The sequence below is a fragment of the Amblyomma americanum genome, chromosome 2 (assembly GCF_052857255.1).
Source record: "Amblyomma americanum isolate KBUSLIRL-KWMA chromosome 2, ASM5285725v1, whole genome shotgun sequence".
NCBI classification, from domain to species: domain Eukaryota; kingdom Metazoa; phylum Arthropoda; class Arachnida; order Ixodida; family Ixodidae; genus Amblyomma; species Amblyomma americanum.
Window position 1 is genome coordinate 37958006 of NC_135498.1, and position 18325 is coordinate 37976330.

Consider the following 18325-nt stretch of genomic DNA (forward strand, 5'->3'; position numbering starts at 1 on the left):
GCGCCAGTTAGGGGTATGTCCTTCACAAGTGATAACACACATTTATCGTGACGCTTTATAACGATGTCACCGTCAAAATTTCGTTGCATATTTTGTCACACTATTCTCCAAAGTACTTCTCGAGTGCTAACGAATGCCCACCTCCATTAATACCCAGTTAAAAAAGGCAAATATGTCGCAAAGTTTCGTTGGCATGTTTCTATGGGCTGCGCTCGCGCCCAGTACACCTAATCGGGGTAACGCTATCAGCGTAATCCGCGGTGCTTTAAAATTACATTGACTCTGGAATTAGGTTTCATACTTTCACATTCTGCGGCAAAATGTAAGTGGCTTTTCTGCACGAAGCGACGACGCCGTAGGTACAATGTACAGAAAACTACACTGAAAACATTTGTTTACATGTTTTCCTCGGAGGAATAATCCAAACTGTTACCTCCAGCCGCACTGTGCCGGTGGCAGCAGTGCCATTGGATACGGATTACGTCACCGATCATTTTGTTATGTATGCAGAAAAACTACGGGTACGCTTTGCGCCATTGCCAAAAACAGTTTAGTATAGGAGATGAAAATGAGAGCCAAATAATGCGGATGCCCGCTCCGCAGCACTGCATGAGGAGGTTATGAGTCGCTTCCGCAAAACACTCATCACACATAATAACTTCACAGTCTCCCTCGCCGACCTGAGCGGAGCTTCAAGGTGCGCTATGATCCGGCACAATTTTTTTGTATCGGTTGTAAGCATTGTGATTACGGTCGGCTCGTTGGCCGACCACAGTGTTCTGACACCGTTTTCTACAGCTTCTAGGCACTTTATTTCAGACTATACGGCTAATTCTGATTGATGCTATGCCCCTGGGTTAGACATCGTTATAATTTTCAAACGGCATCTACTTTTGTTGTTCCCGTTCAAATCTGAAGCTGACCGTTACATGTGCGTTTTGTGCGCCACACGGACGCACTGGCATCAGAGGTTTGTGGGCGCAAGGTATCTACCCATCGTAAATTGAAACAGTATTTAATTTTTTACAATTAAGTTTGCTGAGGCATAGGTCGCCACCGCCTCTCCATTCTAAAGAGCTGCATCCACTTTACAGCTCAAACGCATCCATCCAGGGTGGGCAGAACATGGTTGCGCAATAATACTTTTCAGATGAGGACAGCGATGCCCTTCAGGCAGAGAAATTGTATCAAGCAACTGTCCCTGCATGCGGCGTAATTTAAATTACGTTTTCTTTTGTTATATTCGATTAGGCATTTATTAGATCCGGATTTAGACAGCTTTACCTTCTTTTCCACGGTAAGACCCAGATCGAGAGCAAACTCAAATCCGCATCGACCCCAAGATTAGTGAGAAAGAAGAAAGGCTGGCGAAGGCTGCACACAACGCAGAGCCCAGCATCAACAACGCTGTGGCTGCGTCAGGGTGACCATCCAAAACTTTGTCCTTATCATTTGTGGACGCTTACAGCCTAAATTCCGACGAAATGTCACAGCAAGTAGCCACCTGGGACCCCCTCAAGTACGTGAACGAGGTGCCGTCTCCCCAAAGCATACTCCGGGTAAAGAAGGACATTGCAGACTTCCACGCCAACCCTCCAGAGGGCATCTTGATCTCCCCCGAGCAAGATGACGTCACCAAAGTCCACGCCCTCATTCTGGGCCCCACTGGAACGCCTTACGAGGGCGGGTTCTTCCAGTTTTTCATGAAGTTTCCCCAGGACTACCCCATCAGTCCACCACGCGTCCGCATGGTGACCACAGATGCTGGCAGGGTGAGCTTCAACCCGAACCTCTACGCTTGTGGTAAGGTGTGCCTCAGTATTCTAGGGACATGGCCCGGACCAGCCTGGAGTCCGGCTCAGGGATTGGAGAGCGTCCTAATCTCAATCCAGTCACTGATGAACGAGAACCCGTACCATAATGAGCCTGCTTTTTTCATGAATGAAAAGAGCCCGGGTGACTCTGGCCGCTACAACGATTTTGTCAAACACGAGACAATTCGAGTGGCTGTGTGCGGAATGGTACAAGGTGCTCTCCGGGATGATCCTGAGTGCCCACGACTCTTTAGGGAGCGTATCTTAAAGTCTTTCGCTGAGTCATACACCAAGTATGAAGACATCATCAAGAAAAATCTCCACTTAACCGGTACAGCGATGTTGTATTTGTGTGTTTATAAAGAGGCGTTCCAATATGAGACATTATTGACGGAGTTAAAGGAGCTTAACGAGAAGGTGAAAAACAAATTTGAAGCTGGCGCCGGACAAGAAAATCATTGAATAACTCGTGACGTCCCCTGGCCACCTCGAGCGAACCTTGACAAGTCTCTTGAAACTGGGCGCCTAGATAAGGCCCCTTTACGACAAATGAATGCCAGCAGTTGACTTCTGGAATGGCTCTTGACTATAACCCCTGAACCTCTGATCATTAATACTTTCTTCTAAGCTGACTCATTCAGTTATTCAGTCTTGCGTGTGGAACGTCGTGAGGGGTGTCATCCCCTGTGCCGTCAAGAACATACAAGCTTTCCATTGCGTACAAGCTCTCCTCTGGTCTGTTGCTCGGCTTTCTTTGGGACAAAATCCTTGGGAAAAAAAGGTATTTTACCCTACTCTGAGCGAACGTTTTCGTTGGAACTCGTGAACCAAGCAGCCTTTGCAACAGTAGGAGCCAAATCACCTCTAAGCACTGATTAAATGTGCGATATTTTCTAATGGTCACCCTGCGTAAAGAGGCACGCAAGTTACACAAAATAAAATTGTGCACATTTCTGGGATGCAGCAGAAGATTTTCAGCCTTCACCGTAATTCTTTTGGAAGGATGGTCGGACGTCATGTCATATAGGCCAATAGCGCGACCTCTGAGCGCTGAGGCAACTCGCTCCACTGGATTATCGGGCTGTAATGTCTTAGGTGACGCTCTGCCCACCACCTACAGATATCTTCTCCACGTAAATTGACATATCTCGTCAATCTACGTACCTCGCCAATTGCTTTTCTCAAAACCAACGAACTGCTTCGATGTCGTTCGTTTTGAGAACAAAAAAATTGTGATTAGACTTAAGCTTATTGGCTTAGCGCATTAATCAGCGCAAGCTGATTCTCATTAGCAGCCGAGTGGTCTGGAATAACAGACCCATTTTTACCTTTGACAGGTGACTGTCCGGTTGTGCGTCTCAAAGGCCCGTTTTGGCCTCTGGACGCTCAAGCGAGACGTGGTCGCCTTCCGCTTGTGGTATTCTCGCGTTCCCGGCACACTAAACGGACTCCAATGCCAACTTGCAAGAAGGGAGTAGCCTAGTTCCCAGTGTTGTTTTATTCGCAGTGTAAACCCTCTGTTGTTTTGAGGAAAGGAAAGGTGCATAAACTGGCTCACTGGGTCATTCGGCACCTCAATCTGGTACCCGGGTTCGAACCCAACCGTGGCGGCCGCGTTTCGACAGAAGCGAAACGCACAAAGTGCGTCCGTGTGCTGTGCGATGTCAGTGCACGTTAAAGATCCCCAGGTGGTCGAAATTATTCCGGAGCCCTCCACTACGGCACCTCTTTCTCTCTTTCCTTCACTCCCACCTTCCTCCCTTTCCTTACGGCGCGGTTCCGGTGCCCATCGACATATCTGAGGAAATTACTGCGTCATTTCCTTTCCTCAAAAATCAATTTTCATTTCATTTTTTCGACAACGGCACCTCTTTCTTCCTTTCTTCTTTCACTCCCTTCTTTATCCCTTCCCTTACGGCGCGTTTCAGGTGTGCAACAATATATGAGACAGATAATGCGCCATTCTCATTCCCCAAAACAAATTATTATTATTATTATTATTATTATTATTATTATTATTATTATTATTATTATTATTATTATTATTATTATTATTATTATTATTATTATTATTATTTAATTTTTCCCTCAGTTGCTTTGTTGGGTGCATAGCTGTCTCATTGGTCATTTGACACCTCAACTGTTCCGTGAGGTGGCGGTAATTTCTGTCTGTAAATTGAGGCGCATAGCTGGCTGTCTGGGTCAGTCAGCGCCTGAATCGCGCTTTGAGGTACGCGGCGGTGTTGCCCATCAACGCGTTACACGGCTGCCGCTGTCGCCTAAATGGCTTTTACAAATCTATTACAGCTTTTGTTGTAAAAGGCGCATAACTGACTCAGTGGACAGCTCAATCACGTTTTCACGTACGTGGCAGTAGTGTCCACCTGCTAAAACGCGTAACGCGTTACATGGCTACAGTTGTACCCCCTAAATTGCTTCAGCTAAATGGCTTGTGCAAAGCTAGTACAGCTTTTGCTGTAAAAAAGCTACCAATCACGGAGGTAGACTAATAGGCTTCGCGTCAATCAAATCCAGACGCGTTGTGATTGCCGAGAAAGTAGCCAGAGCCCTCGCCATCCAGACACATCCTCAGGCACTCTTTATCTCAGACTCACTCTCAGACCACTTGTAGAAACTACTTCAAGGTCCGGGTTGGTGACAAGACCGCTCGGATCGTCAACGTGAAAAGGATTGAAAGCGGACCAGAAAATGTTCCCTTTGGTACTAAGGGGTAGGGGGCAACGTACTCACGACCTTAACTGTGAATTGCTTCTTCGAGCACCGACCATCATAGAAAGATGACAGATATACTGTGTCGTTGTACACACTTTCCTACACCATACATCCTACAAAACCAGAGGCTAGAACGGTAAGAATTTGCGAAACCCTCGAAAGAATTAAGAAGGATGCATACCAATATCTTTCGCAGTCCCTAATCACTAAACACCTGGTAGCCAAAGGTTCGCAGGCCAGAATGTAGGCACTGTGGAGAAATCGCGGGCCTCTATCACACGCTATGGGCCTGCCAACAAAACAAGGCCCATATCCCCAGTCGCTTCTCCAATCCATAATCAGTGGGAGGCCGCTCTGCTCGACGTAGGCCATGAGAGAAAAAATGGCTCGCAAACAGGGCCGCCATAGCAGCTTCGACAATAGAATCCCGAAATAGGGACTCCAATCATGGGGAAAACGCAATGAAAATTGGTTGGGGAAAGGAAATGGCGCAGTATCTGTCTTACATCTTAGCGGACACCTGAACTGCGCCTTAAGGTAAGGGATAAAAGAGGGACTGAGAGAAGAAAGGAAGAAAGAGGTGCCTTAGTGGAGGGCTCCGGAATAATTTCGACCACCTGGGTATCTTTAGCATACATTGACATCACACAGCACACGGGCGCTTTAGTGTTTCGCCTCCATCGAAATGCGGCCGCTGCGGTCGGGTTCGAACCCGGGTACTCCAGCTCAGTAGCCGAGCGCCCTAACCACTGAGCCACGGCGGCGGGTTCAGTCATGGCGTTCATAATCGATTTTTTCAGTAAGCATTTTCAACAGCAATCGCCAGCAAAAGCGCAGTGGCTGCGTATGGCTATCTGTCTAGCGCGTTCACCCACAAGACGACATCGTCATCCCTTCTGCCAATGGCGCATGTCAATGCGCCCTCACGAGCAGGAAGTGCCTCCACAAAGCTTGCTCCGAGTGAATAGCAGCGTATCAGATTTTTACAATAAACCTCCAAACGATCTGTTCTTATCATCCCAGGAAGATGTCCCCAAGGTCCACACCCTCATCGTGAGCCCCGCTGACATTCGGCATCGAGGGTCGCTTTTAAGAGCGTGAGCCCTTACTAATCACGTTTCTAGATTTCGTGGGGTCTGCTACCACCGTGAGGTCACTACGCCATCTGTGGCTGCCACTACAAAACAGCATATCCCTCATTGAGACTTGCAGAGCCATCTACAGTATCATTGTGCAAAAAACCACGTGCCGCGTGCCAATCATGACGTCTTGGTGCAATATGGTGGCTAGGGGTGGAACTATGTGCGAATGACATCAGGGGACGAAATGGCGGCATTGTTTTGGTTGCTCGAATCAAAGATGGCGGCCATCAAAATTCGTTGTGCCCACCCATCCCTTTCTCCCTTCACCTCAGAAAATATCCTACAACGGGAAGAAAACTGTAGCGTCACGGGACCGCTATACGTGTCTGTCTGTCTGTCTGTCTGTCTGTCTGTCTGTCTGTCTGTCTGTCTGTCGTTGCCAGGAAGAGAGAAAAGACTCGTTCCGCTATATATACTCAGACGAGGGGCACCCATCCGGGGACTGTTGTGTACCGAATTTGGTAGGCAATTAAAACCCTATGGGGTGTGGTATGGAAATAAAACCACAATTAAATAATAGGTAAACATCGAATACATGCAATTACTAATTGAATTAAGCGTTACCATATCGCGCCGCAAGCCGAATTCTAGGCCCACCTTGACCCCCCAAACAAAGCAAGTTCCTTATGGGACGTATCTTGAGGGGGTGGAACTGGACAACGGGCGCGTTCTTCGCTTTCTTCATACAGTAAACCAAACAGCTAATGCTCGTTACTTCAACGTCTTCCAGACGGTGGCGGCCTTTTTTTTTCAGTTTTTCGCTCTAGACTACCCTACCTGTCCGCCAGGCGTCTGCATCATGATCACGGACGCAGGCCGAGTGCAGTTGCACCTATTGCTTAACGCCAACGCTAAGGTTTGCCTCCACATGCTTGGGATGTGGGCCGTATCAGCCTGGAGCCCGGTTCAGGTAATTGAAAGCGTCCTGCTTTCAATCCAGTCGTTACGCGATGACAACCCTTACAATCATGAGCCTGCTTTCATACAATCGCCGGGGAATTCAGGAATTCAGCTAAAGCCAAATATTAAAGAACGAGACGATGAGAGTAGCCGCGTCGACTACCATCATTACTCAAGTCACTTAACAACGCTGATCTGATTTGTTAGTTCTGAGCACTTACATATTTATGTGCAAAAACGTCTACGCTGTTTGCCTTGTGGTCTGACAATTTTTTTCGTCATTTTTGGTGGAATGTATTGTGTGGTTCGTATTTCTCAGCATTGCGCAGCATATTTGAATTTTTTTCTGCGCTTAAAGGAACACAGAAGACGAATTGAAGTCGCCCTGTACCATTCTAACGACAAACAGGCTACTACCGCTGAAAATGGAGCTTTCTTAATCTTTAAAAGATCTAAAAATGAAGCACACAGATGTCTCCAGCATAACCAGATTTCGTAAGCAATGATGATGATGAAAACATTTTAATTCAAGAAAAATTGGCGGTCGGTCCCCCTATTCCGGGAGTGCATTGGATCATGCTGCCGCTCTAGCCTTTTCGTTCAGCTCCTACTGAGCTTTCGAGTCTGAGCTGGACAGCATTTCCTCCCACTGCCCAATCGTCGGTTCTTTGATACTTTCTATTGCTGTGTAGATTAAGCGTGCCCATACCGTGTGATATACAGGGTGTCCCAGCTAACTTAAGCCAGGTTTAAAAATACGCCGGGGCACTCCAAGACGACGCGACCAAAGACAAGATGCTGGGTGTTGTATGAATCAAGACAAACTGTTTTTGTATTGTGCTTAATTGCATAATTAGTCGAGATTATTTAACCAACTTTGCAAGCAACGAAGATGGGCGGGAAAGGCCAATGGGAAAGTTGTTGAACGGTCGGCGAAAGGTCCGATTGAACAGTTTTTAACTTTCCATCTATTCCGTGCTCGGCTGCTGCTCCGAAAGACACGGGTTTGACCCCGACCGCGGAGGTCGAATTTCGATGGAGGCGAAATGATAGAGGCCTGTGTACTGTGCGATGTCAGTGCACGTTAAAGAACCCCAAGTGGTCGAAATTTCCGGAGCCCTTCACTACGGTGTCCCTCATAGCCTGAGTCGGTTTGGGACGTTAAACCTCAATAAACCAAACCAAACTAAACCATCTATTCCGTATCAGTTTTTTTTTTTCGCTCACTGCAGATGCCCGCGAAATACAAAAATACCACGTGACATGCCCGCTTGCGCGCCGCGATTGCAGTGCTCTCAAACGGTCCGTCAAGGAACGAACGTATCATTTAGGCCTGTGTGCTGCCGCTGGTCTCATCCCCGTGTATCTAAAAAAGCAGTTTCATTCTTGTAAATGGTATTAGATGGGGTACTACGGTACAGTTGCTTTTGATATAAAAAGCCTCCAACAGTTCACGGGCTGTATGGTCCTTACTTCTGTTTAAAACCTTCGTTTCTTTCAGCCTTGCTGCATACTTAATCATTCTTTTTCTCCGCAGGCTTTACAATGATGAGGCAAATGTGATGCAGTACCATTTTATAAACCCTGATTATGTTCTGCTAATCGGTCGTTAATACAGCGGCTGGTTTGGCCGATGCACTTCTTTCCGCACATGAAAGGAATCTGATGACTCCCATGGCACATTTTACAAACGGAGCTGCACGTCTCTTTCTAAATTCAGTTTTGTTTGCCTACTTGGGATCACTTTTAACGCACAAGGCAGCCAGTTTTTTGGGGGCGGAAAAAAAACAGGAACCTTGTATTTTGTTGCCTCGTGCTTCAAATTGTGCGCAACCTTATGGGTGTGAAGGATGACAACCGGCCAACTTTTGCGTTTGGGGACCTCATCTTGATGGCCTTTTTTACTGCATTCTTTCTTCAATTTTCTCAGCAAAGCCTCTTCTACTCCGCTTAAGATCGACGTTGGAATGCCTGCTTGTTCCAACTTCTGAACATTGGTTTGAAAGCTGGGTTTGAAAGAGAGATCCGAAAGGTATACGGAAATTGTTTCAATCCGGTTAGGAACAACGCGTACTAACAAGTAGTCTTGGCATATACGATGTGCATTGTTTTCAGCGCACAAAAAAGGTGAAACATCGAAATTTCTTAAACAGGGACATCACAAAGAATATTCATTCGAATTACCAAATGTGTCTGAATACCACAACTTCGAACTTCGGACGTTACGAGCGTCATCTGTTTTAAATACACGCTAAACTGTTTTGAGATACGCCAGCAACACTGCTAGGTGTTTAATCGCTGGTACAGAGGTTTAAAAAATGAAAACGAGGCGCAAAATCGCTGGCATAGGACAGTTACCTCTTCTACGAAGACCACAGCTCCAAAATTTTCTTCCCAAAAGTGATCCGTTACATTTTTATTTCCCTTCACAAGCGGGGGGAACAAAAGGCGAATTGCAGGTCTGCATTGTGGCCTGTTCAAAGCTCACTGGAGAAATAAACGAGCAAGCGACTTTAAAACATTGACCGTGCAGTAATTTATGATCAAAGAAAAACTCTGCGCACTACAAGCAGCGAGCGAGCGCGCTCCATATGAAACGGAAGCAAGTACATGAATGCACATTCACAAGTATTCAGCAGACCGAGAGAATGTCGCGCTCGTTTTTAGGCTGTGTGATGCGAACTTGCCGCCATCCTTAAAGCACTTGATTATACTGTCACATGTCGCGAAAGCATTGTGGTAGTTTATCAACACTTGCTACGTAAACATTACCGTTCGGCCAAGTATTCATTAATAACTGCTGTTAAAAGTCGTTTGTTTACGATTTATGGGGGTTTAACGTCACAAAGCGACGCAGGCTATGAGGGGCGTCGTAGTGAAGGGCTTGGGAAATTTCGACCACCTAGGGTTCTTTAACGTGCACGGACACTGCACAGTATACGGGCCTCTAGCATTTCGCCTCCATCAAATTTCAACCGTTGCGGCTGGGATCGAACCCGCGTCTTTCCAGTCAGCAGCATAGTGCTGTAATCACTGAGCCACCGCGCGGCTTGTTTAAAGTAGTATCAACAGCTTCGTAAGCTAGCTTGGCTAGGACACCAGGTGATCTACTTGGTAAGGGCGACACAAAACTGCATGCAGTTGTGTCATACTCATATATTAGCAGAAAACAGAAATGAAAGTTCTTCCTTGAGCTCTAAGAAAGCAAGAATAGGGAGCACTTTTTGCTGAATCTGGGGAATTTGTCTGAAGTTTCTGAACTGGCATCAAATATTTCTGTAAGAAACCTCTGCTCCTTTCAATTTCGTTAGTAGGTTAAACGATTCGATGCAAGAGTCATAGCTCATTTGCCATTTTTATGCGATGATTCAGTAAGCGTCATAATGACTTTAAAAATTTGCCCCTTGCACCTTTTCCTACAATCCTGTACTCGTTTCACTGATGGACACGTGAGCAAAAACAAAAGAGTGTGCAAATTTAGCACCGAAAATGCCCATAGATTTTCAAGCCATCTGCATCGTATGCAGAGGGCCTCATTTCCAACTTCAAATTTAGCATCGAAAAAAAAAAACACGGAAACGAAGAGTGCTTGCTGAATGATGCTGTACTTTTCATGATGACAATGAAATGTTGCAGGAGCGCAGATATATCATTCCGAACTCTTTGAAAGGCTGTATTCAGAAAAAGGCACCCAGGCAATGCTCCGAGGCAAAGCGCACCGTTGTCTTCCCGAGAGATCTGCAAATCAGCTGGTCGAAGTCGTACGCGCGACTGCTTTAAGCATCACCGGGCCATCTGTTACAGGAAGAAGCACACGGGGCTTGAACTTCAAGGGGACCTGCGCAAATAAAAACAAAACATTGTAGAGATTGGGTGGACACGAATTAAAAAAAAGCTTTGCAATGCTCCTGCTTGATATTATTACTCCATGGACGAGATGACCAAGCCAACCTGTGGATAAAACAGGTGCCATCAATTTCAAAGCACAAATTTAAGTAACGCATGATATCGTCGCAACTACAGACATTCATGTAGTAGTGACGATTTCAAGCACACCAGCCGTCCCTGTATTTTAATCTCCTTCCCTAAGGATGTAACAGCGATTATTTGCTTCTGCAGTTTCCAGCGATGTCAATTGTGAACCAAAGTGGACTGCTTTGTTGTTCAGTATCTGCGAACAATAGGACAAGACACTGAAAAATGCACCGTTTTAGCAAGTACGCCTTTGTTATAATACGCTCTACCAAACACGATTTCAAGCTTCTTCATACGCTATGGTTAATTTGCTTTGTTTTCAGAAAGATTGAAGGCTTTCTTCTTGCAACTCATAATTATTTACATGCAGTGGCGCTTTAAAAACCTACCAGTAACTTTAAATTCAATGTGAACGCAGATTTTGCAAGGGTTTCTGTCTTGGACGTTTCAGATACCATTAAACATCGAGGAGGGTAAACCCGCAGTGTGGATTCTGTATTTATGCTGCTAGCTACAAGCATTTGGTCCAGAATTCACAGCGATATGAACACGCAGAAAATTGCTACAAATCATATGAGGCTACATTCGCATCCTTAGAAGGTCAATGAAATAGCGAAGTCAATGTGCAGCAGATTGGAACAGAATGCAAGTTCAGTAGCTTTCCCTCAAATGTACTGAACCTCGCTCACTTATTTCTTACCCAGCTTTCACTCGCTCCTTACTCTCAGTGCACGATACTTTTGTGCCTTGTTTCCTACAAATCCTTAAGTCCTTTGAGTATGAGACGCTTCTTCTCGTTTGTCGGCGGTGCGGCTAAAGCATGTGTCTTTTTCACATGTGCTTAAGTGGGCACTTGTTATCAATGCTTTGTCCCAATTATTTTTTCCTCTTCATCCCAATCCACATCCTTTTCGCGCAAAAGAAGCCTAGGATTGTTTCCTTCCAATGTGATGAAAGATTTCTGTAGCATGTTAAAAGGTTTCCCAAGTCAGTCAAAAAAGCAAGGAATGTAACAAAGCAATTCAGCGAGCTCATCAACAAGCTATACAGTCAGAGCAGGAAGGGTTTCAAAAAGTGGGAAGAGACACACATGTGTCACCTTCTTCCTTTTTCAAGTTATGTGCTCACCATTGTTTCAGGGCAAGTCTCAAGTTTTACTCGGCGAAACAGGCAAGCCAGCAAAGTCTTGGCCTGCGTCATTCCCAGCCGCATGCCGACACAGTTCCGTGGTCCGTTCCCAAAAGGCATGAACGTGAAAGGCTTCACATTGTCTTTGTTCTCAGGTAGAAACCTGGCGAGAAAATTTTGTCGCAGTCATAACTTCACGGAAAGCAAACAAAAAATATAGATTAGGCAGACATCTTCTAGGTGCGAGTGTTCTTTATTCGACGGCAATGCGTTGAGTCTACTGATGCACAAACCTGCACAGTTCATTGTACGGAAAGTGTCGACCTCCCCGCATCTACGTCTCGCTTGCCCGCTGAAGATGATAGAGCAGTTTTCTGTTTCCTCAATCGCGAACCAATTTGAGCACTCATGTCTGTTCTTGATGTTTTGAAGTGCTCATTTGAGAAGTTGCGCTCTTCAGCCGAGTGGTAACATCTAGGCCCATTTGTCCAATGTCAAATCCGGCCCCGAGAAAACGGTACCTTAAAAACGACAATACAGCTTGCATGTGAAACTGGCCAGCTGACATGCTCGATGGAAACGGTAAACACGTACTAGCGATGTTGCTGATTCTGCCTTTTTTCTTACAACCAACCACAAACTACCAATCTACGGAAACGAAGGTAACACATCGAACATAAGTGTGATGTAGAGAAGCGCGACATTTTGAAGCCGACTTGGCTCCTTCGCCAAAGCTCACAATATGAGGGAAATACAGGTGCTTTCAAACCTTCATCTGGTCACTCCCTCTCTTATCCCATCCCTTACGGCGCGGTTCAGGTGTCCAACGATATATGAGACAGATACTGCGCCATTTCCTTTCCCCAAAAAACCAATTATTATTATTATTATCTACTGCTACACTTCTTACCGACGCAACGCCGCCGTACGAAGCCACCCGTGTTGGCGCGGGTGCGAGTCACGTGCCCACAATGTGCACTGTCGAGGTGGCAGGGAAGGAATCATGCCGCGTCGCGAATGCCAGAAATGTCAACATTTCTGTCGCCGAATGTTCGCACTGAAGCCGCCAAGCTAATAAGGCGCCGAAGACACGACTTCAGTTTCGCCCCTTGAGGCCACCTCTTTTAACCCGAACGACATACGATGAATAGAGAAGTGAACGGAAAGTTTGTCGCGAAGTTACTGCGCGCTCAGCGAGCTTCAATGCAATCACTACCAGTTAATTCTCTGCTGCGCAGTATGCAGTATTTACTCTTTCGACTAATCGTCCTCGCCTACCTGTCTGGATTGAACTTGTCAGGTTCAGGAAAGTATTCAGGGTCACGGTGAATTCCCGCCAACGGGACGTCCACGCACATTCCCGGCTTGAAGGGGATGCCGGCCACTGTTGTCTCCTCTGTGCAGACGCGAGCAATGCTGCGAACAACGGAATGAAATGTAAAATCGGGTTTGCTGCAGCATAAGTGTGCTTCTTTCCCATGGAAGAGTACTTGAAGGATGTAGTCACGAAATACCATGCTGCAAGAAAAGATAGCACTTCACAGAATTGCTACGCAAAATCACCCTAGCATAGCCATAAGGCTAAAAGGGAAAGCTATTCAACTATCAGAGAAACTTCGAAGTTGAAGTCTCTGTGAAAGCTGTATAGCTTTGCTTTGTAGCCGTATGTAGTCGGGTGAATTTTTATGACTAAAACTCTTTCAATAAAAATCTACTCCACATTTAAGAGTTCCCTTAAACATCATCATCATCATCATTTATTGGCCCTTAAAGACCCCTGGGAGGGGCATTACATAAAGGGGGGGCGGAACATCGAACACAACAACGTAGGTCACTGTCAAACATTGTCACAATCAGTGATCAGCAGGATATATATACAAAACCTTTAAATAAGCGTTAACAAAGTATGAAAACAACAACAGTAAACAGAGGCAAACAGAAGCAGGCAAGAATTTCTCCACATCATGTTTTCAAATAGGATGTCAGCACAAACACGGCTTCACTCAGAGTTCTTGATCACTTCAGTCTCCCCCTACAATCTCCTTGTTGGCTGTCCTGGTTAGCTTAGTTGATATATCGGCTTGTCCGGGTAAATTGTTGCCCGTTGTTTGCTCCGCGAGTCAGCGCGGATTTGTTTCTGTGAAAGCTGTACGTCTTTCTTTTTTGTAGCCGTATGGCTGCGCTCGGGTAGGTGTTAATGAGTAATTACACATATATTACAAAAGTGCCTCAAATTGGCGGGTTGTCCCCTAAGCATTACACTAAAGTACACATCTTTTAATTTCCTCAAAATAACCTGATAGCTCTGAGAACTTTGAGCATGGCGATAGAACTATAGAAGGAAGGAAGAAGACCTCAGACGTTGCTGGCACATACCCACTACGGGTGTGTGGCCAAGACACAGGCGGTTAATTGCTGGATACAGGAAAGTTTTGACGGGAAAAGGAGTGGTAGTAGCATGTAGTCTGACAGATTGGAAGACGCAAGGACAGGGGTCCTGTTAACTTGGAGATCGAAGACGGGACAATGGCTTAATATGCATAATATTATACAATGCCTGTAATGTTTCAATGTCGTACTGACTGAGAGCGGGAAGAAGGAATTAGAATGGGAGTCGCTGCGTTTCTTGAAGAAAATTTTGCACAGCAGAGCGCACACTCCTGTCGCTTCGTCCAAGCAAAGAAGCGCCAATGGAAAGAACAACCGCGGAGGACACAGGCAAGCCCAGTTGATGAAATGGAATTTGCAAAAGACGCTTCCTCAACTGAGAGAAGCGGCGGCAGAACAGCAGGAAGTGATCTATTGTCTCAGAACTATGGTATTGTTCAACCGGCTTCTCTTCTTTTTCAGCGAAGCAGTTAGTGGCTACCCGCCGCGGTGGCTCAGTGGTTAAAGCGCTCGACTACTCATCCGGAGTTCCCGGGTTCGAACCCGACCGCGGTGGCTGCGTTTTTATGGAGGAAAAACGCTAAGGCGCCCGTGTGCTGTGCGATGTCAGTGCACGTTAAAGATCCCCAGGTGGTCGAAATTATTCCGGAGCCCTCCACTACGGCACCTAATTCTTCCTTTCTTCTTTCACTCCCTCTCTTATCCCTTCCCTTACGGCGCGGTTCAGGTGTCCAACGATATATGAGACAGATACTGCGCCATTTCCTTTCCCCAAAAAAACCAATTATTATTATTTAGTGGCTCATTCCTGACGCGATCTTGTGCGCTGGCGTCTTCTTTGTGTGCTGTGCGATGTCAGTGCACGTTAAAGATCCCCAGGTGGTCGAAATTATTCCGGAGCCCTCCACTACGGCACCTCTCTCTTCCTTTCTTCTTTCACTCCCTCCTTTATCCCTTCCCTTACGGCGCGGTTCAGGTGTCCAACGATATATGAGACAGATACTGCGCCATTTCCTTCCCCCCCAAAAAAACCAATTATTATTATTATTATTATTATTATTATTATTATTATTATTATTATTATTATTATTATTATTATTATTATTATTATTATTATTATTATTATTATTCTTTGTCGCAAAACATCACGTGACCAGTGCGGCTCACGTGAACATGACGTCACCGTCGCGTGACGGAGTCATCTATAGTGGCCGTCTCAGCGCGCTCCACAGAGAATTTGATGGAGTCTTTTCATTCAATCGCAAATGGCGAATGCAGAAACAGCTGCGCAGGTCACATGGATTAAGGGAAAACCTTAATTGTTAGGGCGCTTTTTTGTGTCCGCTTAGTACCTTCATTTTCGCCATCGACAACGTATCCACTGCAAAGTGCAGTCCTGAGCCAGGACTACGTCAACTACGCTTTGCTCTGAATGCCACTCATCACAACCAGCACCTGCGCGACCGGTATAGGCTCTCTGCTGATGAGACGACTAGGAGAGGAGGCAATGCACTATACTTTGGTTACACGCCCTTGCGACAGTGAACTAGAATAGACAGTGTAACGAGCAGGAGTCCCTGTGTGTTCCAAGCGGCATCCCCAGTTGCAGCCCACTTCAAGAAGATTAGGTCGCAGCGTCGCCAGAAACGGGTGGATTACCCCGGTGTTTGTGTGGTCGCATAATTAGTGCGCTAGCAGTTAAATCGCCACTCTCAGATTTCGCCGATTTTTGTTTTTTAGCCCGACACCTCTCTTCGCGACCTTGAGGTTGTTCGGGAAGTTCAACTTGGGTATCACAAGCACCACAGGTGGCGACACCTGCCATCGCAAGACAGTGACGTATCGCTTAACCGCTGCACTACTGCTCCAAGTTTCTATGAGGAACCTTAGCGGTCTATGAATGTAAACTAAAGAATCACCAATTCGGCGTATATAGGCGTTAAACCATTACCGCTATCGCGTCATGCCCTCCAGGCAGAGCTTAAGTCTGATCTCGCCGATCTTTTCCAGAAGCAAGCTTGTCCTTCAAAACCAAACCATCAACCGAAACCGAAGTCAAAATGGATGTGCTAGCCCACCGAACTCGTCTTCGCGCTAAATCGTCTTCCATTTTTTCGCACCGAACTCGTGTTTCGCCTAACCGCACTAAGTCGTCTTCCATTTTTTCGCTTAAAGCACTTTCGGTGTACTGGCTGTGCAACTGAAAAGAAATATTTCTTCGTTTTATGCACCAGGCACGCGACGGAACGCAAGCCATCAATTCTGTTTGTAGACGAACCCAGAACTCCATAAGAACACGTTCAACAGTAGGCGACCGCAGCGCCACCGCTTCGTTCGCTAGTGACGGGGCAAACGTCTCATGGGGAGTCTCTCCTGCGTGATACACTGTCTCCTCTACTACACTGTACCCTTGCCATGCGCGAGAACTTCAATTACCCCAGGTCGCCTTGACGCGCCTTCCTTACCGGCATCTGTCCAGAGTAGTGCTCTTGAGACACTGGCCAAACGCACGACATGCTGTCACAGAGATAAGGGGCACTATGACCTATCACACGAGAGGTAGGTATCTCTTTTCGAGCCATTGCGCATATTTACGTTGCAAGAGTGAAGAGGAACGTAAACATTTTCAATTCTGACATATTAATTAAAGCCGTAGCCACAAGCTTAACAGGGGCTATATCAGCGAAAAAACTTTTATTTTATCCCTTACATTGCACGTACCACGGAATAGATTTGTGCAGTCTAACTCTGACTATTTCATGAACCCATTGCACCATTAAATCTCAAACGATAAGCATTGAATGCAAAGAAATCGTTTTGTTTTTGTTTTTTTAGCTTGAGTCGTGTTCCATGCTCGCAAGGTTGTGGAACCGGGTGTACGGTCCGTGTGAAACGGAGCACAAAAATGAAATTAAAACCATATAAAAGAACATTTAATTTGTATAAAGTGGACTGCCAGTGCATTTGATGTTCACCTGCATGGCATGAAAAACATTCCGCGGAAGTATTGATAAACCGAGTGTGTTTTTCTTGTGCAGCACATAATATTTTTGTTTGCCTGTCTTCCCGCTTTTGTTATCCTTATCCGGTTTCAATCTACTCTTACTGTAAAAGTGTGTAATAGTATGCAGCATTACGCTACTACACTATAGACACTACTGCACTACACTAGACAGCGCGGCGGCCAAATCAGTTCGCTACTAGTTTTCAGCCGGTAACACAAGTCAGTCATCTATACAAAACCGTGTAAATCTGACAACTATTCGTGCCTGCACTTCTTGTATATCAGCTTCCTCATCTTCCAGTGCACTGTGATTACTATCTTCGTCTGTTTTATATTTTTCCGCTTCCCTATAGTAACATCCATTCATTCTTTATCGCACTCCTTAACCAAGACAAACTCGAAGCTTTTTATTATTAAATTCTCCGTTCCCACACTTTCTTTTTCAATACTCGTCTTTCCGTGTGTTTATGACATCACAATTTGGCAATTTTTGTTGCCATAAACACTGTTCAAATTCTCATAACCGATTTTAAAAGCACTGAAATTCTAATTCATTTGCGCTGTAGAGCCAATAATTTCAACGCAAGCTGCTGCTCCAGCTCACCTAGGCTGCTTGACAGATTATAAAAATTGATCTATCCCATCGCACTCCTAATATGCAAATTTCAATTCCACTCTACCACGAACGGGAAGTGCTGTTCGTACTTTACCTAGCACCATGTATATAGTTCACTCTACTTTGAACTGCTCATACTGGCAGATATTTTATATTAATACACATACACTCCAGTGCGCATACAATTTCCACGTTCCCTTGAGCTTGGCGCATGATGGCCTTAGCTGCCTATGTGCCATAAAACCCAACACAACACAACACAATTTCCCCTCTCCGCTGCTAAACATGCAAGGCAAATTATGTTTTTACGCGAACAAGTTAATTAACTAACAATATCACATGTGTACCCAAGAGCTCACGGGTACCCAACCCTAAACTTAAAAGCCACCCCCTCGGTCAATAACTGCGCCTACCCTATGTCTAAACATGAGAATCCCAAATATGCAATATCTTAATGTCAAAAGGCTCACAAAGATTCTGACGAGCTGAGTCGAAGCGTCTCTTTGATACAAGCGTCGAGATACGTCATATCTTGAATCGAATCGTAGGTCAATGTGCCCTGAAACAGAGAATGAACAAATGCAAACAGCAGAATTAGACACGCCAACTGCTCCAGAAAAGAGCT

At 45.6% G+C, this 18325-nt stretch overlaps 1 protein-coding gene and 1 pseudogene across 3 annotated transcripts in view; one reads left to right on the forward strand and one right to left on the reverse strand.

Annotated features, from left to right (window-relative positions):
* Positions 1-1356: 1356 nt before the first annotated feature.
* On the forward strand, positions 1357-2785 carry LOC144118486 (ubiquitin-conjugating enzyme E2 Z pseudogene; annotated as a pseudogene).
* A 7451-nt stretch (positions 2786-10236) lies between these two features.
* The window catches only part of LOC144121020 (lithocholate 6-beta-hydroxylase-like), a 74451-nt gene continuing 66362 nt past the window's right edge, over positions 10237-18325 (reverse strand). For all 3 annotated transcript variants that reach the window (XM_077653924.1, XM_077653925.1, XM_077653923.1), the window contains exons 11-14: positions 18171-18259; positions 12971-13108; positions 11693-11855; positions 10237-10427 (exon numbers count right to left, since the gene is read on the reverse strand). In XM_077653924.1, the coding sequence (XP_077510050.1) occupies positions 10335-10427; positions 11693-11855; positions 12971-13108; positions 18171-18259 (483 nt within the window). In that variant the 3' untranslated portion in view covers positions 10237-10334. The remainder of the gene's footprint in view (positions 10428-11692; positions 11856-12970; positions 13109-18170; positions 18260-18325) is intronic.